At 40.8% G+C, this 27812-nt stretch overlaps 1 protein-coding gene across 1 annotated transcript in view; it reads left to right on the top strand.

Annotated features, from left to right (window-relative positions):
* The first annotated feature begins 12474 nt into the window (after window positions 1-12474).
* Window positions 12475-27812, top strand: part of LOC134534028 (tyrosine 3-monooxygenase) — a 51666-nt gene continuing 36328 nt past the window's right edge. Inside the window, exon 1 of the mRNA XM_063371971.1 lies at window positions 12475-12969. Within this exon, the coding sequence (XP_063228041.1) occupies window positions 12901-12969 (69 nt within the window). The 5' untranslated portion in view covers window positions 12475-12900. The remainder of the gene's footprint in view (window positions 12970-27812) is intronic.

Genomic DNA, 27812 nt, shown 5'->3' with positions numbered 1-27812 from the left:
AGGTCAGCGAAAAAAGAGCTCTATCATCGCGACCATATCAGCGGATGTTCTGGCCACATGGGGGATCACAATTAAACTTAAAACGAAACGCGTTGAACTGATATTACAGACGCACTCTTAGCAAATAGCAAAACACAAAATTCTTTACGCTCAAGGAGTCGCCATTTTGCGTAGTTAGCCCTTCAAGCGAAAAACAACAAAATGAGTACTCGCGATGCGCTTGTCTAAAACTTAATTTACTCTTCAACATTGTGACCTTGAACCAAAACTCTACAATGCTTACATTCATAACAGGGGCATTCTTTTATGGACATACTTTATATGTTAACACCGACAGGGGGACTGGTGGAGTCGGTAAAACGTTAGTCATGTGGAGTAGCAGCTCTGGATTTTCATGGAGCTTGATAACATTTTATTTAGCTGACGTAACAACGCGAGATTGACTTAAAGCACATCGATGTAGGTTAGTTTTTCTGCCGTTATGGGGTTGCACGCACAGAACATATCACATTTGCTCGGATTTCACAAAACAAATATTCCTGTAATTAAATAAATTTCGTTGCAGCAAACAAGCTATGTTGGTTTTGCCGGGTTTCAACATGTGCCACACTTGATAAAATATTAAAATAAAACACTGAATATCATTATTTAAAAAGATTAACAATTCGAGACTTTCATAAAGTTGAAAATAAGTAAAATAAATTTTAATGGAAAAATGTAAATTTTTACAGTGGCTTCAAAAGTTTATTTTTGTTTGCTTTTTGAGGTGGGATTCAGCGTATAGCGAATGGAAACAAACTGGCTTCGCATCATTGAGTGTCCACATACCAACATTAAATAAGTAAATTCGTCTCGGTGCAAAATTTTGTTTGTTTTTTTCTGGAAGAGAAATATTCATGTAAAAGTACAGATATTTGTAAACCGTTCCCTGAACAGCTTTCCAATATTAACTGCGCACATTAATAAGCATAATAAAAAAGTATAAGTTTCAATTTTGAATAATCGTTTAGCTTTTCCATAGTTAAAAGAATAACTCTTGAATGAAAAATTATTTAAAATATAAAATTATGGGACAATTTTCTTAATAAATACTCATTCTTATCTTGAAAAACCTTTTCCTTTATCTACAAAAATAACCGCAGCCATGTGTTGTTCAAAAACTACAATATATTTCTTGTAGTGTTACAAACTATTTCTAGGCAAGTGGTCTCCAAAGGAATATTTTATAAATGTAGATTAATTTTTTTTTCCTGTGCGATGGTCACTGCTGCTGCATAGTCGTGAGGGGGTGAATTAGGGTTTGGAAAGGGGGAAGGGTGGGTTCGGGAACACGTGTCGATCCGATGCGACGCACCCCGCTGGGGCACGAGTGTGCGGTCCCCCCCTCTCTTCATCGACGTCACCCGGCGTCGGGGCAGCCGTCACAACAATGACGCCGGACGTCCCGCCCTTCTGCCCGTGACGTATAGTGCCCCAACCCGTCCCCCAACCCGCCCCTGCGGTCCCCTCAAGGCCTCTTTTGTCTTCGCGCGCGACCCCGTGGTCTGATCTGTCTGTCCGCGTTGACGTGCCCGCTGCGCATGCGTCACCCCTTCTCTGTGCCTTAGTTCTGTGTGGCCTCTCGAGTCCAATGAGCACAATTACCTACTTCAGGGCACGACCTTTCGACTCGCTGCATAGAAATGGAAACGTTCCCTGTTTCGCTCCTCAATAGGCAATGATCAGAACACAACACATAACATTAACTCTTGGATTGCTCCAACTACAGGCGCAAATCTGTTAGATATTATTCGAAAGGAACTGCAAAGGAAGTGGGTGGGAGGAGTTAAGAGACTCAGCAGCACAGTGTTTTATTTTTTGCGTGTATTTAACAGACACAAGTCATCTCTGAATAGGGGAGCTTTTATGTTGTATAATGCCTTCATTTGAAAAAGAAATAATAATTCTCAAATGCATTGTGTTTACTTGTCAAAGAGTGCTTAGTAGTGTATTGTTACAAGTAGGGTTATTGGTATGGAAGGATAGCCAGAATAATTAACTTGTGTTTTATTTATTAATAACTACTAAGTACACTTTTTTCCTTATATTACAACAATCTAAGGGACTCTCCTCAAACTGATCACACTTAAATAAGTCCACTATTCACTCTCTTGCCACGCTCCTGGGTACAACACACAGCTTCGCTCTACACGTCCGCCGCGCCGTGACACCGTACCCGATGCTCAGATCTTCGCACACGAAGCACGTCGCTCGTCGCCCGCTATCGCTCGCCAAGGGATCACACTCACTCGATCTCTTCGCTTCACTCTTGTATCGCTCCGTGGGTTCGCCAGGTGTGGCCACCAGTCTCCGCAACACAGCCGCAGGTCGGCGTCGCCTCATGCAGCTCCGAGTCCCGCCCTGTTTAAGGTCTTTTAGTCCTCAGAATATTCGCGTCATCAAAGCCCACGACCTAACACTCGAAGCTTCCAGAACAATGGCGTCCTAGAGGGGCTCTCGGGACCCGTAGAACCCTCCAGAGGAGACATAACGTTGCCTGGACTCAGCGGGACAGAATGAGGCCCATTAATTGTAGAGGGGGGAGGGTAGTTCCATGTACTGGCATTGGAAGGGGGAGGGACGGACGTTACCTGTGTCGCGGTGGGGTTTCCCTAGAGCAGACATGGGCAAACTTTTTAAGCAGACGGCCAGATTTAAAAAAAATATATATATATCTAGGCGTGGCGAAAAATTTTTTTAACAAAACACATTTTTTTTAATCAATGACAAACTTTAATTTTGATTTTCGCATCACACACAACTTACATTATATGCTACATTGTTAAAAAAAACTTTGAAAAAAATATTGGTTGTCTGTAAAGTCGGTTTACGGACGATAGTTTAACGTAACAACGTCATAACAAAACATTGATGAAATGATTGCATACTTTTATGAATAAAATTGAATAATTTTTATTGAATTATCACTATTTTGTATGGATACAAAGAACGAGTGAAATAAAATCTACAATTTAATTGATGAATTTTCTTTTATTTGCACTCATTAATTAAAATATGTTTATTACTTTAACGAACAGATTATTTTAACTATAACTTTTATACGTGTTTGCTATTTAACTTCTTACAATCTGTGTTATTCTGTCAAGGATAGGACGATGATAGGAAAAGTAGGAAACGAATGGGTGTGTTTCAAGTTTAATGTACCTCGAAAAAGTCAAATCGATGGTTGTTACAATCGATAGGAAGAGAGATAGATGCGGCGCAAGCGTACAATGAGCGTAACGGGACAAAGCGTAACGGGAAAATGTGTGTAACGGAACAATGAGTCATCCTTTTTCGTGCGTGCAGCCGGCGTTCATCGATTTATTAGACGTCACGTCAAAAAAAATATCGGGGGGTGGCGAAAAAAAATTGATCAAAACACATTTTTTTTTATCAATCATAAACTTTCATTTTGATTTTCGCATCACACACTACTTATATTATATGCTACATTGTTAAAAACTTTGAAAAAAAAGGTTACAAAAATTAATTATTCTTTAGAAAGAGTGTGAAGGCGTGTGTGACAGATGACTGTGACTGAGCTTCTGAAAGTTGTTCATAATCTGGTGGAAACTGTGGAAACTGGGATGAGCTGATATACAACGGCACTACGCCCTACGTGAGGTTGCGTGCAATCTCAGTTAATATCAGATGCGATAATACCGTACTTAAAAACTCGATGAGAAGAAACCCGTTATTCTATTCTAGCTACGCAGAAAATACGTTTTGTCTAATATGTGATTGTAGGGATTTTCAAAACCATATCGTGGGCTGGATTGACTAGTCCGAAGGTCGCACTTTGCCCATGAATGCTTTAGAGACCAGCATGCTGCTCCAATCATCTCTGACAGCCTCATAACAATATGTTTTTTTTTATTATTAAAAATTAGTAGGGTCGTGCAGTTTTCGAGAAACGTTACAGATAAACTTGTAGACTTTTTCAATTGTTTAACTTTCACGAAATGAAAAATATATACAGCGCATACTTTTTGTATAATTAGCTGCCAAAGTTACATTTTTGACGTTTTTGGGTTGTACAAATAAGGAGAATTTAATTTATTGCAGAACTGAAACTTTTTTAGGTTTAACTGCAATGCCACTGGCTACTTGATGATATGATTTGCATTTCGATCAAAAAAACTAACTAGTTTCATGTTTCTCGGCTGTCAAAATTGTAACAAATTTGAGAATTTTGAAATGCCAGGTAAAATTAATTAGTATTTTCTGAAATTTTTTGGAGAAAATGAACAATTTTTTCACTCAGAAATTTTCCCGTCTAACTCATGTAAAATCGAGACTTCTCTGGAGGTCACCTGCTCCCTCTTGGTCTCCAACTTAACGAGTTAGACAGTAGCGTCACAAGAAAAATAAATATGACGATTGCTGAACTTACGCTAAGCAATTAGATATTACAAAATGAAACTGGATAGATTGATAAAAAAAATTATCACGTTAGAAGTTAGGATATTTTAGTCTGAAATTAGAGGATTTTAAAATATGTTTGGGGGGAAACAATTTCCTGCCAGTTGGCATCACTGGACCAGGCTTGTAGTAAGTCTGGTACTCCGGTGGGTACAGTGGGGAGGCGGGAACTAAGTCGATGAGCCTCGGGGGGTTTCGGGTTCGAATCCCTGACGGAAGCAGTTACGTCCGCGCGCTGCCCGTCGTGAGAGTCGCGAGGTGCTGTCGACGGCTGTCTTGAGCAGTTGGATGAGTGGGGGCGGGGGAAAGGAAGTGGGACGACGCACGCCCCGCCAGAACGGGAATGCGACACGACCTCCCAACGCCGACGGGGCCGATAAAGCCCGGCAGACGTCGACGCGCGCGCGAACCCCACGCGGCGAGGCGCAGAAGAATGTCCGCAATGAGTGGACAAGCGGCCGGGAACGTGAATCACTCCAGACGCGGCCTCGCTCCCAAGGACGAACTATCAGACCGAGAAAGATCGCCGGCGTGCAGTTTTTGGGCCGCTCTAGCAGTGAACTAGTTTCAGCTTCAACATTTTTTTGTTGGCGCACGTGACCACGCACATTTTCGGCCTCTTGTTGCCGCTTTTACGCACAGCAATCTCTCCGGCAGCACACAGAACAATTTTTGACGTGACAACGTCTAATAAATCGATGAACGCCGGCGGCACCCACGAAAAAGTGTCCCATTACGCACATTGTCCCGTTACGCTGTGTCCCATTACGCTCATTGTACGTGTGCGCCGCATCTATTTCTCTTCCACTCGATTGGAACAACCATGATTTGACTTTTTCGAGGCACATTAAACTTGAAACACTCCCATTCGTTTCTTACTTTTCCTATCAACGTCCTATCCTTAACAGAATAACACAGATTGGAAGAAGTTAAATAGCAAACATGTATAAAAGTTATAGTTAAAATAATCTCTTCGTTAAACTAATAAACATACTTGAATTAATGAGTGCAAATAAAAGTACATTTATCAATCAAATTGTAGATTTCATTTCACTCCTTCTTTGTATCCATACAAAATAGTAATAATTCAATAAAAATGATTCAATTTTATTCATAAAAGTATGCAATCATTTCAACATTTTTTGTTATGACGTCACATTAAACTATCGTCCGTAAACCGACTTTACAGACCTTTTTTTTTCTGTACTTTTATTACAGAAGTTTCCTTCGGAAACCACCTGTCTAGAAATAGTTTTATGTACTACAAGAAAGTTATCGTAACTTTGTTGAACACGTGGCTATGGTTATATTTTTGCATGTATGAAATTGTTTTTTTTCGAAATGATAATGAGTATTTCTTACGAAAATTGGCGTATAATTTTATATTTAAATTGCTGTTTCATTCAAACATATATATTTTTTAACCATGGAAAATATAATCGATAGGGGCAGGCATTTTTCGCGAAAAGATCTGAACACTTATTAGACTGCAACAAGGTACACCCGCACCTGTGGTTCCTTCCTTGTGATTGGCGGCCGTCTAGCGAGAGAAGTCGTTACCTTATTCGACCGAGCCACTCAGGACGGGTTTACTTGCGCACTGAATTACTTTGATTGGTTATGAAACGATCGACATAAATAGGAAATAAACTACCCAATCACGAAACACAGATGATGCTACAGTGTTTTAACTTTCAACTGGTCTCGAAATCTTTTCGCGAAATCTGCATGCCCCTATAATAATAGAATATTCAACATTTTGTTTTATTTTGTTGTATCGTCTTTATTATACTGGAGGGCTAGTCAGGGAGCGGTTTACAAATAACTTTAACTTTCGGAGTTACTGGGACAACACAAAGCATAAATGCCCGGGTAATAATCCGGACCCAGTATTACAGCGAACTCTTTTTTTGTAGTGATACAGTTTTTTTATGAAAATGTACAGATTTGCAAATATCTGTAATTTTACATTAGTTTTTCCGATCCATTTTTTAAAAAAAATTACCGTGCACTCTTCATAATGGGTGAGACACGAGATTCTCACCTTCGGGGTTTTCTTGACCGTAAAGGTAGACACTATTAGCATCAGTAAATGAATCTGTTGTGAAAATGCGGGCGTCAGCAACAGGACTGAGTTGAGTGTTGACCAAGACTTGGGAGCGCTTTGTTAACTCGCCACTCCATCAGAGATATGTATGTTTCACCGAGGACACGTAATTTTCGCGAGAAATGTTTCAAGATCAGCCTTGTGTTCAATACATACTCCGTAGCATTGCCTGTGTGTGTTTTCGTGATCGGCTGAGTTTTTTTTTAAGTCACGCATATCATGTCCCGCACACGAATCACAGAAAATTTTGCGCCCAAGCGAACGCCTGTACGAATAAACGAATGGCTTCTCTTGCAGTCGTCCACTTAGTCTTTTACAAATTAAGAAACCTTTGGCGCAGCATTCTTTATTGTAGTGTAATGGACGTTCTTATTTTGTTGTTGTTGTGAAAAATGATTGACTCTGCACTGTTAGAACTCACAGTAAATTTACGGACTTTTAAAAGAACAAATAACCTAAAATAAATGAATAGTTCTTCATAATAATCTGATAAATATGTATTCGTAGAAACAACGCATGAAAAAAATATGTTTTTTTGTAGACTCAACCAGGTTTGGAGTGTTTCATTAATATAAAAAGATTATTGTTGTTTTTTCATTTTAAAAGTAATTGAACTGAACGCCCTTAAACGTACCAAAAGATCCGCAAATTGGCGAAGATCCCTGGAACCATCGTTCTTCGTGAATTTAAGGTAAACATTTTTAAGAGTTAATAATTTTTTTGGGTTTTGAAATGCGCGTTTGGAGGTAAAAGTGGAATAGGGCGTATAAACAAGGTAACTCATTTCCGAAAGAAAGAAAAATGTGTTTGATCAGTTTAATTATTGTAGTATTGATTTATTTTCAACAATTATATGCTTTCTCACTTTGCCTGTCAGTGTAACTAGTGCTAAGACATCGTTCAGCAGCCTTCAACTTGTAAAATCATGGCAAATAACACGAATGGGATAGGTAAGGTTATGTGACTTGCGTCTGTTATTTGTCTACTGTGATATAAATGGTGACATGAAAGAGTTATAGAACGTATGAATAATGTATGCATATAATTTACATTTCACAGTTTCGATTTGGAAAGCAAAAGTGAGACCTTATCAGAGGGGGGCTTTTTTTCCAGAGTAGGGGGAATGTCTGGAACCTCAAATTTCCTTGGCATCTAGGTACATGCCTCGCAGTTTATTGTGCAGGTAGAATTGTATTTGCCCGGAATGTCTGCTAAACATAACTTTTATAATCAAAGTTATTTTTGATGAGTACAAAAACTGTATTATTTGTTTGACAGTGTCTATAGGTAATATGTAGAGACCTGCAAAATTCGCGGTTTATATGGCCTTCAGGATATACTGCACATACCCCTGTACACTCGGGTAAATAACGCAAGTTCATTGGCTGCCGACTTGTAAGTCGTCTCAGCTGGTTTGTCTGTGATTCGATATTTCTTTGGTTGAGGGTTTATAACTGGTTGAGATTCGTCCAGATGAACAGTAAGCCAATAGCACAATTATCTAAGAGGTATATGTGTTTGAATTCTAGCCTATCACCGAATGAATCCGCGAATTTTGCAGGTCTTTAGTAATGTGTTTCATTAAGAACAATTTTTTTTTACAGAGCCACTCTTCGCTAAAACCCAGTTACAATTCAACATTGAAATACAGCAGTCGCATCGGTAAAATAAAAGCTGGTTCGGTGTCAAAATAATAAAATTTTCAAAGATATTACCTTCGCTCGACCTACAATATGCCACTGCTAGAGTGAAAATTTACAACCGGCATGCCTTTGACGAAAGTTGGACAGCAGTTGCAACGCATGTTGAGTTGGACTTTGGAAATGGACATAGCCCAGCGTGACTCGAGCTCAGCGAGTGCATCTCTACGACCCTCGTCGACAAACACGCTTGGCTTATGTAAGAAGAACCTTCCCACGCGCATTTCGCAGGAGCTCTCCTTCCAGCGAGACCCACTGGTGTTTGTCCCGAAGACTGGCGGGGCAAAGGTCTTCAAACAGAAGCAGTGGCTCAAAGGCCCTGTCACGCTGTAAAATTTTCGTCTCATGCTGTATCTGACAACGAAGTTGGAGGGGTACAATGCTGCACGAAATACGGCGTTCAATTTCTCTATCAAATTAAGTTGGTCAAACACCTCAAACATGTTTTAAATTCTGTCAAGTCGCCAAAGTTTATTATTGGACTGATTTAGGCCAAATTTTTCAATTTTGATCAATTTTCTAAAATCATAAGGGGGGAAAAAAAAGCACCACACAATGGATGGAAAAATATTCCTTGTTCAAATATAAAGCGTTTGTTAACTTTTAAAATATGTGAAAAATTAAACCGTATAAATACTTAACGGTCACATGAAAAATTTCATGTTCTTTGTTTTTTAAGTTATTTATCAACACACATTTTTAATTTTTCAGGTAGATTTCTTTTTACTTTAGAAATTTATATTAAAATTATTTCAGTCATTTTATTTTCATAAGATCTTTAGTCACCCGCGAGTCTGCCATTTCCGATTGGCTCTTCCGTTAAACATGGAAGAAATCCTACAGCCAGTTCTGTATACAAAATATGTTCTGGAACTTGGCAAAAAAAACCACATGGATGCGCCACTAACGTATTCGGTGTAATCATAAAGCTCCAACAATGTTCGACCAACTTTATTAGAAAATGCGGGACGTGCAAGTTTGACAGTTAGACATTTAAGAGTGGTGTAAATGGACCACACAAAAATAACAAAATTAAATTGAGATCCGAGTTCCCACTTGTCATAAATGTAAAAATAGAGTTCTTTGCAAGCGACATCTTATAGAACAAGCAGATGGGTTCGAACGAAATGTTTTTTTATTCTCTTTAGGTTTTGTACGTTGTTAAAATGAAAGACGCTTGAAATTTGCCTTTCGGTGAAATTCATCAGAAGGGGCATGCATTTTTCCCAAAATAATCTCTCACTTATTAGACAGCAAAAATGTTTGCCCGTGCTAGCTGTTGTTTCCTTGTAACTGGCAGCCGTCTGCAAGAAAAGCCATTGCCCTTTTTGGAAGGCCATTCAGGACGCGTTTGCTTCCACAATGAATGACTGTGATTGGTTGCTGACAGTATACATGCACCTGGAAGAAACCCAGCCAACCACGCAACACAAAACAATGCAGTCACGTTTTTAACACGCACTTGTTCCGTAAATCTTTTCGCGAAAACAGCATGTCCCTATTCATCAGTAGGGACTGAAAAAATTCGCATTGTTCAATGACCGTCAGGATGGACTACAAAGTCCTCTGGGTACTCGAAAAATAACGCCAATTCATATGCTGCAAACCTGTGAGTGAGTCCGTCTTAACTGGTTTGCCTGTGATTCAATACTTCTTTGGTAGAAGGGTTCCCATTTATCTACAGTCCTCTAGATGAACAGTGAAGCGATAGTAAAAGCAGCTTACTTAACGGTGTATGTATGTGAATTTTAGTATATCATGAAATGAACCCGCGTTTTTTTTCGGTCTTAATTCATCAGTAGGAAAAAAAACTGCCAAAATTCGCATTTAATTTCATGGTGCCAGGTTAATATCCATAAACGTGTCCATAATCAAGTCGATGTCATGTGTTCATTAGCTGCTGCCTCAGTTCACTTTCTATCCGGGTCGCGCGTTATTCGTATAGACCGGAAAAATTTGCCTATTCATTTCGCGATAGGCTAGAATCCAAACTCTTTCACAATTAATGCTGCTTTAGTGATTGGACCACACTTTACCTGAAGGATGCTAGAAGTATCGAATCACAAGCACCCCGGTTAACAGGTGTCATGAGAACTAAGCAGCTGTTATTTTTTCAAGTACGTAACGATCGTGGAGTTTATCCTACAGATAATTGAAAATGCGAATTTTTCCAGACCCTAGTTATTCGGTAAGATGATTTCATGTGTGTATGTCGATGGTTTATAGTTCTCCGTGGCGTGGAAAATAACTCGTTATCCAACGACATGGGTACATCAAATGTTCAAACATTTGCAATATACTCTGTCGTAAAATTAAAAAGAAAAATAATAATTTTTTTTAAAGCTTTTATATCTGTAAATGCTATTTACAAAACAGTTCTCTTCTAAGCACTCATTGCAGAAAAATTTCTTCAAATATAAATACCGTGATGATGGTTGAACTTAAAGGTTCTAGAATGACATTTGTAATACCTATTTTACATTAGTTAGAATCCTCCCAAAACTGTCTCCAGCTCATAGTTCGCAGACTCGCCGTGCCTTAGGCACTGCAGGCAATAGAAATAACTGCACTAAGGATGCCGTCTAAAGTTGTTCACGTGTTTTCGTCACTAAGTGTGAAACCGAGTAACACTGTCGGCTTGCCTCTCAGAGACTTCGGAGCGGTGGCTCTAATAAAGTTGTAACGCATGTCACTCCGTGTTAAAAAAAAATGCTACACAGTCTTTTACCATTTCCCTCTAAAAAAAAAAAAAATTAACACACAAATACGAGTGGTACGAATAATGCCATCATTCTTACGCGGATCGCTAAACGGCATTCATTAATTAAAAATAAATAGTTCAACGTTCAAGATTTATAAATTACATCTTCTTTAGAAAAGCATAGACAATTTTTGACGTCAGAATGTTGTTTTTATTCGCATCTCTAATTTATTATGCAATTTGAGGAGACGAAAATGGCTAAAAAGGATGTTTTTAAAATACATGTTAGGTTGAACATCTTGAAAGCACCACAGAGACTTAAGACTACATCACTATCGTTAACTTTATTTCCTCGGCGTGAAAATTTCAAAACTTGCACCGCACCTTTTTTATTTAATTTATAATTACATGAAATATGCTTTAGAGGTCCCGTAGCCGACGCGACGCGACGGTCACGTCGGACTATCCCGGAGAACGTCGCACTCGTCATGTCGTCTCACCAACACCGAACGCACCACCGAGCCGTGAACCGGACAGCACTCGGAACCCTCAGCAATGCACGTGATCGTGTCCCCTTCCAGACGTCGCGCGGCGTCGTCTTCCCTTAGAGCATGCGGCTCCCCGTTCCTGCGGCGGCGGCTACGGCGCGTTCTCCCGACGCGACGAGGTGGCGGCGACCTGCCTCTCGGACGCCTCGGAGGAAACTCCGCGAAGGAGTCATGTTGGTTCGCCCCGCTTCCGCAAAGGCGGCTCGCGCGGGGGTCGACTGGAGGGGGAGGGTTTCGGAAAAATGTCCACGTGTACCGAGAAAAGAAAAAAAAAAACGAGAAATGACAATCCTGGAAGGAACGGGGTGTAAAAAGCGAGGGCGTGAGCGACACAACCTCCGGTTAGGCGCGCCAAGGTTCACCCCCTTACCCCCCTTCACCCCGGTGAGACGGGAGATTCCCGCGCCGCGCGCGCCGCCGGGTGACGGAGTGACGGGGAATTAGATTGGAACGCCGCGCGGGGCCGTTCGGAAAACCCGGCCTCTAAAACGAGTATTGTCCCTTTCCCTCCTCCTCTCCAACCCTACCCCCTTCCCCGCTCCCGCCGCGCTGAATCATGCGAAGTCCGCGTCTTCCACCTGCGGCCAAAGTGCACGCGCGCATGCGCCCCCGAAGCTTTCTGGTTCATTCTCGCAGCTGGGGCGCGTATCGCACCGTCTCTCTCCAGGCCCCCCTTCCCCTCCCGTCATTGGCCGCCCGCGGCGACCAATAGCGGCACATGGCGCGGACGGAACGTTGTCGGCCGGAGGAGGGGGGGACACGCGGACCTTTTTCCCTCCGGGCTGTCCGGGAGTCGAAGGAGGCTTCGGGCGCGCGCGATCAACTCTCGCGGTCGGCGGAGGGGGAAGGGGGGGGGGGGAATTTTTGCGCCAGGGCGCGCGCGCGTCGCGTGCGCGGGAAACACACGCGGTGGCTTGGGTGGGGGAAGGGGGAGTCACGGTGAGAGGGAGAACCCCTTCTCCCCCCCCTCCTCCGGCGGCAGGCCACGTCGAAAGGGAAGGAATGGCGCAGTCGGTATTAAAAGCCGCGGGTCCGCCGAGGCTGAGGTGCACTCGCTGGTCGGTCATCGTCGGCGGTCCTTCAGTCCCGAGGAGTTGAAGCCTAGGACTTGTGTGAGCGGCGGTTTTGAAGACATCGCAGCAGCGAAACTTTGCACACGGCGAACGATCGACTTCGCCAGGGAACCGCCGCGCATCTCGAGCTCAGGAGTTCAACTCGCTCCTCTCTGAACGCCCGCCGTCGTCGCGCCGCCCTGCGAAGACCGCCCACCCCCACTTGGTCGAGGTCCGTTGACGGAGACCCCCCCGCACAGCGCTGGAGTTCGCGGCGTTCGGCGTCCTCAGCCACAGCTACCGCAGCCAGCCGACAGCAGCTCCCGCCATGATGGCCGTGGCCGCAGCGCAGAAGAACCGCGAGATGTTCGCCATCAAGAAGTCGTACAGCATCGAGGTAAGCCCTCTTGCGCCGACCCCACGGTGTGCGACCGACCTCTTGACAAGCCGTTCCGCTGCATGCTCCAACAGCTCAGGTTAAAAAGGATAGGAAAGGTCGCATCGTGCATGAATGACGACAATAATTTCATTAGGTTTGTTTTGTCGTCTAGATATTTTCCATTAACGGAGACCTGTAATTACACTAATAGTCAATAGATTTTAATGTTGAAAAAAGCAAACAGTTTTTTTATAAATATAAAATAAAGGCTTGAAACTCAAAAATAAACAAATTTTAGAATATTTGGCAGTAAAATTATTAAATTTACATAGCCGTAGAGTACACCATAGACAAAGAGAAGGTTAAAGCTTATGCACACTAGGTCAAATAGGTTTTTATTTTCCAATTCTAGGCGATGGTTAATTCTGATACCAATTATGAGAAAGAATTAATGTGAGACATTTACCATGTTTCTGACACTTTATTTTCATGTTAGTTGATTGGAGACGTCGTTTTTGATTCCGAAATGCGAATGCAAAATAAAATAATGATTTTTTAAAGAATTATGTTGGTATATACCTACATATTTTTAAACAGTTCGTTCCTCGACGTTTCTAATTTACAGTAAGCATGCTTCATGCTGGTTGCTAAAGCGAACCTGTCGCCTCTTTGTAGGCACGGGATTGTAGTTGGCCACAAAAATTCGGGATTGCGCAGATCACTTCGCTCTCTTCCTCTATTTTCTCTCTACGGTCCGCGTCCTTTTTGTCGCGTTACAGTGTGCGACGGTCCTCGCTCTGCTACTCCAACAACCGCTAGATACTCCACGCGGCAGACTTCATTCACACCTATGCCACTCCACCTAAAAAAAAAATTTATCCGGCGCAGTTTCACGAGACGTATAATCGATAACAACGCAATGCTAAAAAACGCATTACGGGTTCATTTATGTGGTATTCTACTTTGCAAACCGATGCAGCCAACATAAAACCTGCGGTTTTTATCGACTTCTTACAATAAACCTTGATTTGGCTCGCATGGTGTGTCATATCCTTCGATTAAATCACAGTTTCTTTTAGCGCCGGTCTCTATTTTGACAGATTTATACACATATAGATTTGCAAAAAAAAAAAAAAAAACAGTGATCTCAAAAGTACGAAGTAAATACAAGCCTTTCAAAACTATGCGCGAGTTTTTTTTTTTTTTTTTTTTACCATTCGAAACTGTATCTTAAACGTAAAAATTGCATCAGTTTGCGTGATGGTATAAATAATGTTGCTGGTGTTATTAATTAGTTTCTGGTATGACAGTATTATTAATCGATTATGAAACGATGATATATCTTATATTACAAATGTTACGTTATTGTAGTACCTTTGAAACACTAATAGATCAAACTGTACCCTTATGAAAAAAGCACATTACTAGAAAGGATTTTTGATTCCTAAATATATTATTTTTAAAATATAATAATATAAGCAAATCATTTGCCTTGCTAAAGTCTATAGAAAAAATTCAAAAAAGTTAAAATTTCAAGTGATTTGTTTTATGATAAACTAAGCTGATGATTGCCCACAAAAAATTGTAAATATGTACTTATTCCTTAAGAACTATAAAGAGGGTTTTCAACTAATGTGGCACGTTTAAAAACAATAAATCAGCGCAATTTAACCAGCAGGCCTTACGTATCAATGACCTCGTTTTTGTGCTTCGGGCCCAACTAGCTCCCTAAAAAAAATATACGTTTTGAACCTATGACGTAATCGGTGCACACAACGTTTAACTTGGGTTCCATTCTAGGACCTCTCGTATGTTGAGAACCTTGAAACTTACCATGCCAGTGCAGTGTTTGATTTTACTTAATAGTTCTTTTTTTTAAATTTGATTACATGTATCCTGAGCGTGGTTAGATACTGTCGCAAATGTTTCTGGCTAGTCGGTGGATTCATGTCATATCGCCTGTGGCCAATCACAAGTGGATAGAGCAGCGAGAAGAAGAGTCGCCCAGAAGAATCATTATTGCCTGAGTCAAAGCCTTTTAACAAAACACAGCAAGTCTGCTACAGGCCATTTAAGCTAGAATCTTTCGATGCCGAGTGGCCAACTAAAAAAGCCCGGTTAGGTAAACACATTGTTAACAAACACCCTGCCAAAAATCATGTGATGACAACAAAGTAATCTTGAAGTCCAAAAAAAAATTTGTTATTGACAACAAAATTTTGCTATCAGTAATAAACCCCGTCGTGTGCACTTCAAATTTTTCTTGTAATCACAAAATATTTGGTAAGGTGTATACCGAATGCATTTTTTTTTACCCAGTTCTGGCGTGAATAAAAACTCACAAAAAAACTAATATTAAAATATTCCAGTATTTAAGTATGCCCTTCTTGTCAGCGTACACAAAACAATTTGTTTATATACTTTTACCAGAAAGTTCTTTAGAAACCTGTTGCCAAGCATAATTTTGTAATGCAATAAGTAAAATATTGTCAATTCGTATGATTCTTATCGCGCTTACAAACATTGGTGCATTGGTAATTTTTAAAATTTGATTGTTATTTTATACAAGGAAAAATAATCTTAACTAAAAAAAATTTGGACTATATTTTGTTTTGTTAGGCTTATTAAAGTTTACATTAATACTGGAAAGCCCTGTATTACAGCGGTACGGTATATTTGATATAAATTTCCAATATTACAGGTTTAGAAAATATTTCTTGGAATTACAAACGTCAGTAATTTTACGTGATTATTTAAGTTATAATTACAAAAAGGTTTTACTTTGTATATGATTTTTTATTTTTTTTTGACGTGACAACGTCTAATAAATCGATGAAATTGATGATAGATATTTCATTACCGTTTATTTATATGAAAACGCGTTCTTAATTATATTTAAACTTTATATCTAAACGCCAGTTTTTTAAATTAATTACAAGTCATTTACACGTGAACTGTTTCGTCGACTGTTTATAAAGTGAAGTGAAAAGTTAATGTGCTTTTCATTGCTTAATTACAACAACAATTTCGGCAATAAAGATTAATTATTCTTGCATTTTAAAAATCTGATTACTAGTATAATTTGAAGTAATTTTTCTTTTATTATTAAAATAAAAATGATTCAATGTTATTCATAAAAGTATGCAATCGTTTCATCAATGTTTTGTTGTGACGTTGTCACGTTAAACTATCGTCCGTAAACCGACTTTACAGACAACCAATTTTTTTTTAACGCGACTCTTCTACGTCCAACGTATTTAACTCCCCTGTCGATGGTTTCGAAAGCCATCGCGTTTCCACGGACCGTTTCAACACAGCCGGTCGTCCTTCCAGGCGCTCGCCGTCAGAGTGACAGACGTGGCAACAGCTGAGGCAGAGCTCCACATAACAGTTTACCGGTCAGAAATAAAACGCATTAGGCAAACGTGGAACGTGGAGGGGGCGCAACTCGTTTCTCTTGACCCACTGGTGCGCCTCATTCGAGATCTCTGATGAAAATAAATACATATTTGTTTTGTTTACGTCCTTCTTTAGTTTTTTCCCCCGTAAAATGTATTATTTTTTATAAAATAACAACGTTTAAATAATAAGTCGGCTCATTTTGGTTTTGGTAGAAAGAACCTTCATGACAGCCCCATTGCATTACAAAATAGTCAACTGTCAAATTTCTATATAAATAAACATTTATGTATAGAATCGTCATGTGATACAATCTCTGGAAGTATACAGTACCTACTAAAGTCCCTTACTACAGTATGATTTTAATTAATGAAACAGAGAATCAAAACACTACGTGTGATAAATAAAAAATCATTAAAAAGTTATTTTGTCAAAAATTTTATAATTCAAGCTAAATCCAAAATTTGAGTCAGAAATACTTATACTGCGAATAAAAAAATCTGCTTAGTTAAGGTAGAAGTTAAATAAATATATAAAATTAAAAAAACTTACCTCTCCTGAACAATTTAGTTTTTGTGACATATTGTCTTATACCTCTAATGTATGTATGTTAGTATAAATATGTATGAACTAACGATGCAATACGTTTATTGGTAAAATCCTTAGGCCGCGGCGTATTTTTTTTAGCTTAAAATTCTTTGGACCGCTTTTATAAGAGTAAACAATATAGGTCTCATACGAAAGCACTAATTAAATTCATCATAATCGAACATGTAAACAATGATCTAGAAGGAATCGCCAAGTCGAGACTGGTAACGGCTCTGGTTAAACCTCAGAGTGACACCGGCCTAAAAACTGTAGATATCTAAATATTAACCATCGTATCTTTTGGCGCATAAATTTTCATTCGGAACGAACGAGAAAGGTGAAACCACGAAAGAAAAAAAAAACCTGACGTACAGAAGAGCGTGGTTTCGAACATCAGACACGGCCATCGTTGAATGTCAGTTAATAAATTAACTCGCGTTCGTTAAATACAATCACGCCCCTAAAGTAAGTTTCAAACTCATTAGCCTAGGTTCAGAAACCATATTGGCCTACTCTGAACATTACTTCACGGAGAGCCTCAGGCGTTTGTGCAGAACAAAAAAAAAAAATAATTTGTTTAAAAAAAAACACGAAATTCAATCTGAAGTCAAACTAACTGCGGAATCTAATTTGTTAGGCGAGACTATAATTATTTCTCATTACACACAACAAATAAATACCGAAGGTTTCGTAAATTTGCATACCAATGGTCACATCGATAGAAAATCGTGGCCCTTAGAAAAATTCACCACAACTAATAAGTAATGCGTACTTACATTATCTTATCAGGATGATACACAAGTTTTACATTTTTTCTACTTTAAGGTAAATCAAGAAACATATTTAATTGATTTTTAAGTTTTGTTTCTAGTGCATGTGCGGGTGTAGACATATATTTATCTGCAACTCAAGGGTATAAAGAACTATGTCGTAAAAACCATATATTTTAAGAGAGCCTTTTAAATAATTCTAATTAATACCTCACTTATTTATTCAACTATTTTTTCACCCAAAAGTATCAGTTTAAGAAATATCCTGGATCTTCTAATTGTATGCCAGTAGAAAGAACGACAAATGGTGGTCAAGGTTATGGTTAATGTTTATATACATATGTATGTGTGTGTTGTTTATTGCATACTATCATAATTTCGCTCTGATTCCATACAAACTACGACGAGGTTGGCACAAAGGTTACTCGTCTGTCCCAGTGTGTCTAAAAACCTTGGTTCGAAACCACGCGCTGGTAAACAGAATAACTTTTCAGGCTGTAATCTCCTTGTGGTGTTTGTTGGTACTGACAGTTCTCGTGGTATACTTCCTCGTTCAACTCCTGGGGGTGACATTGGACATTTAATTTTTTAAGCCACGGTGAATTTCGTTTCCTCGTCTGAGGACTGGTTTATGTTTTTTTTTAATTCTTTGAACCTTGATTACCGCCGAGACGAGGACAAACCACTGCGGGTGCATCCAGCATCACTGGGCCCTGGACCCGCGCCACGCACGCCGTGGTCGGCGAGGTTAACGCGGCAACTGCGTCAGCAACGCCCTCCGTCTGTACGACTGCGACTTACCCAGTTTCGAATCTTTCGAAGGGCGAATGAAGGAGGAAATTGGGTGGCATGGAATATACATATCCCCGTTTAGCGAGAAACCCCCCAACAATTTGATAAAAAACCGCCTCTCAATGAAAGGCTATTTTAACTCCTTTCTAACATCTTTATATTTGCGGAAAAAACTTCGGGATAGGCTAGAATCCAAACTTGCTCACAACCATGTTGCTTCAGTGATTCGATAAAAATTTTCCTCGAAGGACTCTGAGCCAATGAAAAAAAAAAAAAATTAAAAGTAGTATCTAATCACAAGCATCCCGGAAAACAGGTGTCATTGAGTTAGCAGCCAATGAGCAGGCGTTTTTCCCCCAATTACAGGATCTTGGAGTCCATCCTAAAGATAATTGAAAACGTGAATTTTTCCATTCTCTTTTTTATAATTCATAGGGGCATGCATATTTCTCGAAAAGATTCCCAGACTAGCTGAAAGTTAAAATACTGTAGCTTCGTCTGTGGTTCGTTATTAGGTGAGTTTTTTTTTAAAGGTACGTGTCGATTGTTACAACACCAATCAAAGTAAGTCAGCCCGGAAGCAAACGCGTCCTTAGTGGCTCGGTCAAACAAGGCAACGACTTCTCTCGCAGACGGCCGCCAATCACAAGGAAGAAACCGCTGGAGCAGGTATACATTGTTGCAGTCTAATAGGCGTTCAGATATAGTTTTTTTGCGAAACACACCTGTCCCTAATAGTTCATTCTCGAAGATATTATCATGCGTATTTGTTTTTATCGCTACAGTTTGTTTTTACAGATGGGGGTTTATGCGGGGATAATGGGACATGATTTTCCTCCCATCACTTATTCGATAGACCCTGTGTCTGCAATTGCAGCCTAATTGAGTTGTGGTGTCTGAAATCCTTAAATTCTGCACCCGCCATGAAACCAGTTTCAACTCTTGTCCTCACCTACACTGTTTGTTCCAGTAAACAGCGGAAAAATTGTTTGGATTCTAGTCTATCACGAAATCAACCCGCTAATTTTTCCTGTCTCTATTTATGGGTGGTACGTATAAGAATACTTCCCAGTTAAATGAGGAAAGGAAAAATGTGAAAATTAACACCCCATTAGGTTATTTATACGCCTTTCTGACGTCTAGCCGAGTCTTTTTTTATTTAATATCGGTACAGCGGAGGTATAAGACACTTCATCCACTTTTGAAAAAAATGCACATTTAACCATAAACTTGACCACCTTTTGACGGTCTTTCTATTGGCATACAACACTATGATCCTACGATATGTCAAATATCCACATGTTTCGGGTATAAAATAGTTGAGTATGTAAGTGAGTTACTAATTAAAATTCTTTAAACTGCATCTCTTGAAAAATGTTGTTTTTGTGACATAGTGTATTATGCCTCCGAGGTGCAGATATATAGGGACCGGAAAAATTCGCGGTTTCAATGACCTCTAGGATAGACTCTACAGTCCTCTACACACTTGAGCAAACATCCCCTGCTTATTGGCTGCTGACTCGAGAGTTGTCTAGACTGGGTTACCCGTGATTAGACACTTCTTTGGCTGAGAGTCTCTCTCATTGGCCCAGAGTCTTCCAGGCGAACCGTGCGCCAACGGTAGAAGGATCGTAAACGTTTAAGTATTTGAATTTTAACCTATCGCGAAATGAACTTGCTAATTTTTCCGGTCTCTACAGATATATATCTCCAATATTTCGTTAGTTCTGGAGGGTTATGGAAAAAAGAGGGGGAAATAAGGGTGAGCGCTTCCACCCCCCACCCCACGTGACGCCGCTCTCGCCGCAGAAGAACCTACTAGGACGAACGGGCCTCTTGGCAAGCGCTGCGTCGCGTCAGAAGACACGTTTACGTAATCGCAGGCGTCATCAACGTGGAAGAAAGTGACCGTTTCGCCCAGCTGTTTCTCTCTATCTCCGTCTCTCTCTCTCTCTCTCTCTCTCTGCAAAAGCGACTGACCCCATACTCCGGCCTTGGCGCGGAACCTGTTCCGAATGCGAGCCACTTCTTCCCGCGCGGGGATCTTCCAGTCCCGCCGGATTCGCGCGTCTCCTGTCCTAGTTTCTCCGTCCGGGCGTCATCCGCGGAGATTGGCGATTCGTCCGCCGACGCACGAGTCGGCCTTGCGCCAGTGGCGGCCCTCTCCCCCCCCCCCCTCCCCCCCCACAATCCCGCCAAATATTTGCCATAAACCTCTAAGAACTTAAAAGAAAAGAAAAAAAAAACCTAATCCACTCTAGTCCGTACCTGAACTTTGAAGTCGGTTTATTTGTATTTGTAAAATTCATTATTTTACATGTTTAAACCTACTGTGGGCTTATAAAATATTTTTAATTAAAATTAAAAATTATATAATAACACAAATGAATTTTCAAGTAGTCAGAAACACGTTAAAAAAAACCTTTAAGGGAGTTTTTTTTTTTAAACTTTTCGACCACCTTTTCAACTCTAAATATATTTCATGCCACTAATCCTCCGTTCGTAAGTAGATACCGGAAAAATACGCGGATTCATTTCGCGGTATAGGCTAGAACCCAAACTCGTTCACATCCATGCTGCTTCAGTGATTGGGCCGAAATCCACCAGAAGGACCCTGAGCCAATGGAAAACCCTCAACGAAAGCGGTATCAAACCACCGAGCACGTCCGGTTATTCAGGAGCTGCGATGCAGTCAGTAGCCAACGAGCAGGTGTTGCTTGCCCGAGTGCGTGTATAGCATAATGGAGTCTATCCTGTAGGTCCACCGAAAAAAAAAAACGTGGATTTATCCGGTCCCTGGCCGTAAGTTTTTTTCCAAACTTCGGAAGTGGCCTCGCTTAGGCACTGCGGGAAGCCGATGCCCCGGCGAACAGACGAAGAGACGCATTAGCGCACGCGAGGGTGAGTGAAAACAAAAGGATAGGGAACCTCTCTTATCGCATGGAATCGTGACCTTCGTTGTGCTTCTCCTTTTTTTTTCGTCCGGCATTTGTTTTTGTTTGTACACACTGCGCAAAGGAAAAGGGGGGGGGGGGGGGGGGGGATAGAGAAAAGAAATTCACGACGCCGTCGCAACACGGGAAGCCTTTGTCGCACGATGCAACTCTGCGCGCGCTCAAATAAATGAGTAGGGACCGGAAAAATTCGCGGGTTCAATGACCTGCAGGATGAACTCCATAGTTCTACGTACACTCGCTCAAATGTCACCCACTCTTTGGCTGCTGTCGTGTGAGACGTCCCAACGTAGCAGCCTGTGATTCGATAAAGCTTTGGTTGGGTGTTTCTCATTAGCCCAGCGTCATCCAGGTGAGTTGTGAGCCAATAGCAGAGGCAGCACTGAGGTATAACTATTTGTATTTTAGCCTATCGCGAAATGAATTCGCGAATTTTTCCGGTCTCTATAAATGAGCAGAAGGAAGGATAGCAGAGGAGTTCTGTAACGGTTTTTACTAGCTGTAGCAGTCAACCAAACTTCAGTATGAGAAACATAACAATAACTCGCACACGGGACATTTTAAAACCACGGTTTATATAAGCGTTTGACTATCAACTTGAGCATGTGGCGAAGACTGCCCGGGCTATGAACTTTCTTTAACGCCCAATTTAATGTTAATAATTTTATTATAATATTTTTATATTGCATTATTTAAGATTGTATAGATTTAGTCATTATTTTTTAACGATAAATGTGTTAGACAGGCACATTTCGAGAGAATTTTGAACGCCCATTAAATTGAAATTTGGTATGCCCACTGTTTATTACTTGCAAATTGGCGGTCGTCTGCAAGAGGGGCCATTGCCTTATTAGGCCTTGTAATTCAAGACGCGTTTGTTTCCGCGCTGAATGGCTGTGATTCGGGTTTCAGCAATAAACATGTACCTGAAAGTAACTCGCCCCAAACACAAAACACACACGATGCTACAGTGTTTCAACTCTCAGTCTCGAAATCTTAATCGCCATAAAATACATGCCCCTGTGTATAACAATCCAAGTTCTGCGGTAACAGTTTCATGGTACCATATGCATGAGATTACTGTTCCTGGTTCATAAAACCATAGAGTTTTTCTCGATGCGCCTAGTGAACTCGTTGGAGAAAATTTTTATTTTGAGAATTTTTTATACTTTAACAAGATCCGTGACTATTACTGCCCATTCAAATTTACACTTAAAGGTTTCATTGGTAATGTCACAACTTTGTAGTTATCCTGCAAAAATAGTCAGTCAGCTTTACATTAGCCAATGTGCTGTTTTCTATACGATTTCAAAGCACCGTCACACAGCTCGAAGCAACAAATATCTCAGTGTTAAGTCAGTTATTTTTAGCATATTTTAATGATAAAACAAATTGTCTTTAAACTTTACATATCCAGTTAAAAACACATGAAGCGTGTGTGTGCATATGTGTGTGTGTGTGTGTGTGCAGTGCATTCAAGATGCCAGGGTTGAAACAGACTCCCGTTATTTACTCGTGTATAAATTCCACGGTCTTGAAAAACGGTGGGCTCATTACATGAAATAATTTTCTAACGATATTTTCCTTTTTTTCCGTCATGACCGCTATTTTCCTTTGTAAAAAATAGTCTAAATTGATACTATACAATTTTATTTAATTATCTTATCTATGTAGTCTAATGGTTTCTACCACATGCAGTATCCTAAATAATTATCTACAATAGAAGATGTTTTTCTACGCCAAAAAGTTATAACAACTGTTGTCTTTCATGAGGTTTTCTAGACAAAAATTAAACTGACTGTTTGATGACTTTAGCTCTTAACCTTAAAATAAGCTCTTGTCTTGGCCGACCAGATTTCTCATAAAGTTAACTTTCTCCTGTAATTAATGTCCGTTACTCGGCCGTCAGCTCTCTTGACGAACATTACGTACGTCTCGGCCCTGTCGCTTAGTCGGAGAAGACTCACCTCTCACTCTGATACACGTTACCCAGCTACACAGCAAAGTCCCAGCTTCTGTTTCAATTCCGAGCACCACCTCTTCCGCGTAGGAGGGTAAATGATACTGGAATTGTAACTTTCAGCAGACATACTTTCAATCAACGAAAGTTGTAGTTACTAGAAATATGTAGCGCCATGCGTATATCGCGAAAAGATTTCTAGAATAGTTATAAGTTCAAACACTGTAACATCGTCTGTGTATTGTGACAGTGTGTGAATCTTTCAGGTACGTGTCGCTTGTTACAAAAACACCAATAAAAGTAGTTCAGTGCGGAAGCAAACGCGTCCTGAGTGGTTCGGTCAAACAAGGCAACGACTCCTCTCGCAGACTGCCGCCAATCACGGGGAAGAGAAAGCGGTGCTGCAAGTATACCTTGTTGCAGTCTAACAGGCGTTCGGATTTATTCGCGAAAAAATGCCTACCCCTAGAAATGTGCAAATTTTGCATGGCGACAGTTTTAGATTGCAAATTCTTTGTAGCCATGAATAAGAGAGAACGGAGATTTAATTTGCTAGAGGGGGAGAGGGTTGTGACCCACTTTCCTCGCTGTTTGCTTTCAAATTCTTTAATTTTGTGGGTGTATCCTTGCGCATGGCACCTGCTGTCGATGGAGGACAATTTATTTGCCACATCCTGAAGGACTCGAAACAAGTGACAAAAAAAATTCTTATAGAACCATGTGCGACCCGGAGAGAAGGTGAAAAATGGCAGCAGCCAATGAACACTTCACATCGACTTGATTACGCACATGTTCATGGATTCTAACGTGGTACAAAAAATTTTTTTTCGCGGTATTTCTAATCATTATGGTCCAAAACAATTTCGCGGATTCATTTCGCGATAGGCAAAACTGCAAACTCGTTCACATTTATGCTGTCTTAGTGTTTGGACCAAAATTTACCCCAGTGACTCAGAGCCAATAAATAATCCTCGACAACAGAAAATATCGAATCACAAGTACACCCGGTTAACAGGCGTCGTGGGTTAGCAGCCAATGAGCAGGTGTTATTTACCCAAGAATGTAAAGAATCTTGGAGTCTATCCTAGAGATCGTTGAAACCGCGAAATTTTCCAATCCCAATGCATAGGGACCGAAAAAATTCGCGAATTCATTTCGTAATATGCTAAAATACAAGTGCGTATACCTTTATGCTTCTTTTGTTATTGGCTCACAGTTAGCATGGAGTACTCTGGGTGAATGAGAATAAGGAAATATGTGTACTTTTCCTACCCCTATATTTTGACAAGATTTAATGAGGTATTTTTATTTTTATTTTTTTCCTTCTCCAGAAAATGTATGGTATTTTAAAACCCGATATTGGAAAGAGAATTCATGAGGGATCTAACTTTCTATTTCTGTTACAACCGCGGAAGGTTTTCAAGGGAACAGTGTTTTCACGAGCATGACTTTCAAACCGGTTGCGCCTCATTCAAGTACACGCGAGTGTCGAAGCCTTTTTCTCTTCCCACGCAGTCGTCTACTAAATAATAATAATAATTGTAAGATTTTAACGTGGAAAATGAAAATGAGAATCTTAGCCAAACGTCAAAAAAATATATATACTTTTCTCAGTATCTAAGCTAGTCTATTGAAAGATTCGCTTTGAAAGGTCAACCGTAATCGAGCGTGGTATGAAAGTGTGAAATATTTATTACGTAGAGACCGTAAAAATCGCGTGTTCATTTCGCGATAGGCTAGAATCCAAACTTGTTCACATTCAAGCTGCTTTAGTTATTGGACCAAAATTCACCCAAAAGGATCCTGAGCCAATGAAAATAATACCTCAACTCTCTGATACCAGGGTTCATGAGTTAGTAGCAGGTATTATTTGTCCAAGTACGTATAGTATTGTGGAGTCAATCCTAGAGGTCACCTACACATTTACCTTCTTCTCCGGGTGGTACATGATTCGGTCTGGTGTTTTTTTTTAGGAGTTTCATTTCTTGTCCTTTGGGAGTTTTAAAATACTCGTGATCCAACATCTAGGGTCCTCCAAGCGTACCAACATTTGCAATCTAGACTGTCGCCAAATAGTGACGCGAATGCCGCGCGTCTCTGTGAACTAATTTAATGAAAGCCCCTACTTTTGTTCCACAAGAGTACCTCGTCACGAGGAACTGCGGAAAGAGACTGAAAGGGTTCGATGCTTGACTTGCTTATCGCCTGCCAAGCGAACGTCGATAGCTAATTAACGACCGCAACCCATCCCCCCGGTCCTAGAAGAGGCACTCGCTAAAATGTTGTGACGACACTTCATTAGTGCCGGGCAATCAGGCTGTCAGACATCGTGTGCGCCTCGCTGTTTCGGGCAAACCCCCCCCCCCCCCCCCCCCCCCCCCTTCTCTTCAACACGATGCTCTGGGCTACCGAAAACAAAAATTGCGGCATGATGCACCCCGGGATTCATTAGTTGGCCCTGCGGTGTGATATCTTTATTAAATAGCGTAAAAAAAAAAAAAAAAGTCGCTATCAGCTTCTGTCTGTTCGCTTACTTCTAAACTACACAGTGGATTTTGAGGCGGTTTTCACCATCAGTCAGAAGATTTCTTCCGAACGGTTTACGTGTGTAATGCATTCATATTTAATTTTAAGATAGTGGAGCAGTCTCGATGTTTGTAATCAAGTCGTAAACAGACGCTTTTAGGGCGTTTACATATCTTACGCTGACTTATGCATGACTGATACTGTGATACATCAAATTAATGTACTGCAGATTTGTAGGTCTCAAAAAGATCTATAGAAAAGTTCGCGGCAGCATATGTCTATCTTCTAAGGATGATTTACAATAACCATTTTTATATATTTAAAAATTTATACAAAAATAATGAGTTAATTTTGAAGCTATTTTGACCGACATAATATTAATTCTTAACCAAATTAATATGTTAGCTACCTCAGGCATTTAATTCAGATCAAATTTGGACTTACATTTCATATGCTACTCATAAGTACTTACTTATTAAATCTAAATGACGCTACATTAGTATATCGCAACCTTTCTAAGCCGTAGCGTGTTGGCCGCATTCCTAGAGATTCATTTCGCGATAGGCTAGAATCCAAACTCGTTCACATTCATGTTGCTTTAGTGATCGGACCAAAATTGACTTGGACTGTGAGCCAATCACAGGCATCCATGTCAACAGGTGTCACGAGTCAGTAGCCAACGAGCAGGTGTTCATTGGCCGAAGCACGTATAGGATCGCTGAGTCCATCCTAGAGGTCATTGAAAAAGGGAAGATATCATGCATGTAGTGCGACACCCGCCTTAGTTTGCAGCCGTCACAAGATAATTTATTCCTAGAGACCTGCAAAATTCGCGGATTCATTGACCTTTAGGATAGACTCCACAGTCCTTTAAATACTCGCAGAAATGACACCTGTTCATTGGCTACTGACGTGTGAGACGTCTCAACTAGGCTGTCCGTAATTCGGCACTTTCTTGATTTAGTGTTTCCCATTGGCTCACAGTTCCCCGGATAAAATGTGGGCCAATCGCCGAAGCGGTACGAAGGTATAGTTGTTTTGATGCTAGCCTATCGCGAAATGAATCCGCGAATTTTGCATGTCTCTATATTCCTCTCCTCCCCCCCCCCCCCAAAGCCATCACCACCGTACGCGAAAACATTTCTCGGCTGCGCGTCGAATGGGGCTAGTGTTGCGTCACGTCACGTGTCCCTCCTCGCTCCTGACATTTCCCCCTCCCTCTTCACGGTGCTTCCCCTTTTACCGCGCGCCTGTTGGCCCGCGATGGGCGCGCGCCTTGACGGATGGTTGCGCCACATGGCGCCACCCAGCACTGCCACCTGCGCTGGTGACGTCACGCCCCCCTCTCCCGTCGTACTTCCATTCCGAACAGCGCGGCGTGTTCTCGATGTCCCGGCAGCCCCAGTGCGCGGACTCTGACGGTGGATATGTATGAGCAGGCGATTTTCGCGAAAAAAAAAAACCCGAACGTCTATTAGACTGCAACAAGGTATACCCGCACCAGCGGTTTCTTCCTTGTGATTGGCGGCCGTCTGCGAGAGAGGTCGTCACCTTGTTTTACCGAGCCACTCAGGACGCGTTTGATTCCGCACTGACTTCATGTGATTGGTGTTGTCACAATCGACATGTGCTTGAAAGAAACTCACCCAGTCACGAAACACATACGATGCTACAGTGTTTTAACTTTCAGATGGTCTGGGAATCTTTTCGCGAAATATGCATGGCCCTAGGGATATGTGTGGATCGCGAACGTTCGCTGACAAATTAAAAAAAAGCGTCACGAGTCTTTTATTATTCGCCAGAGATGTGAACTTCGGCAACGTTCAAAATCCATGTGTTCTCGTGTTGCAAATTCACTGGCAATACGAAATT

Source organism: Bacillus rossius, chromosome 7 (assembly GCF_032445375.1).
Source record: "Bacillus rossius redtenbacheri isolate Brsri chromosome 7, Brsri_v3, whole genome shotgun sequence".
Classification (NCBI taxonomy): Eukaryota; Metazoa; Arthropoda; class Insecta; order Phasmatodea; family Bacillidae; genus Bacillus; species Bacillus rossius.
The sequence above is the reverse complement of the archived record's forward strand: the minus strand, read 5'-3'. Positions and strand labels throughout refer to the sequence as shown.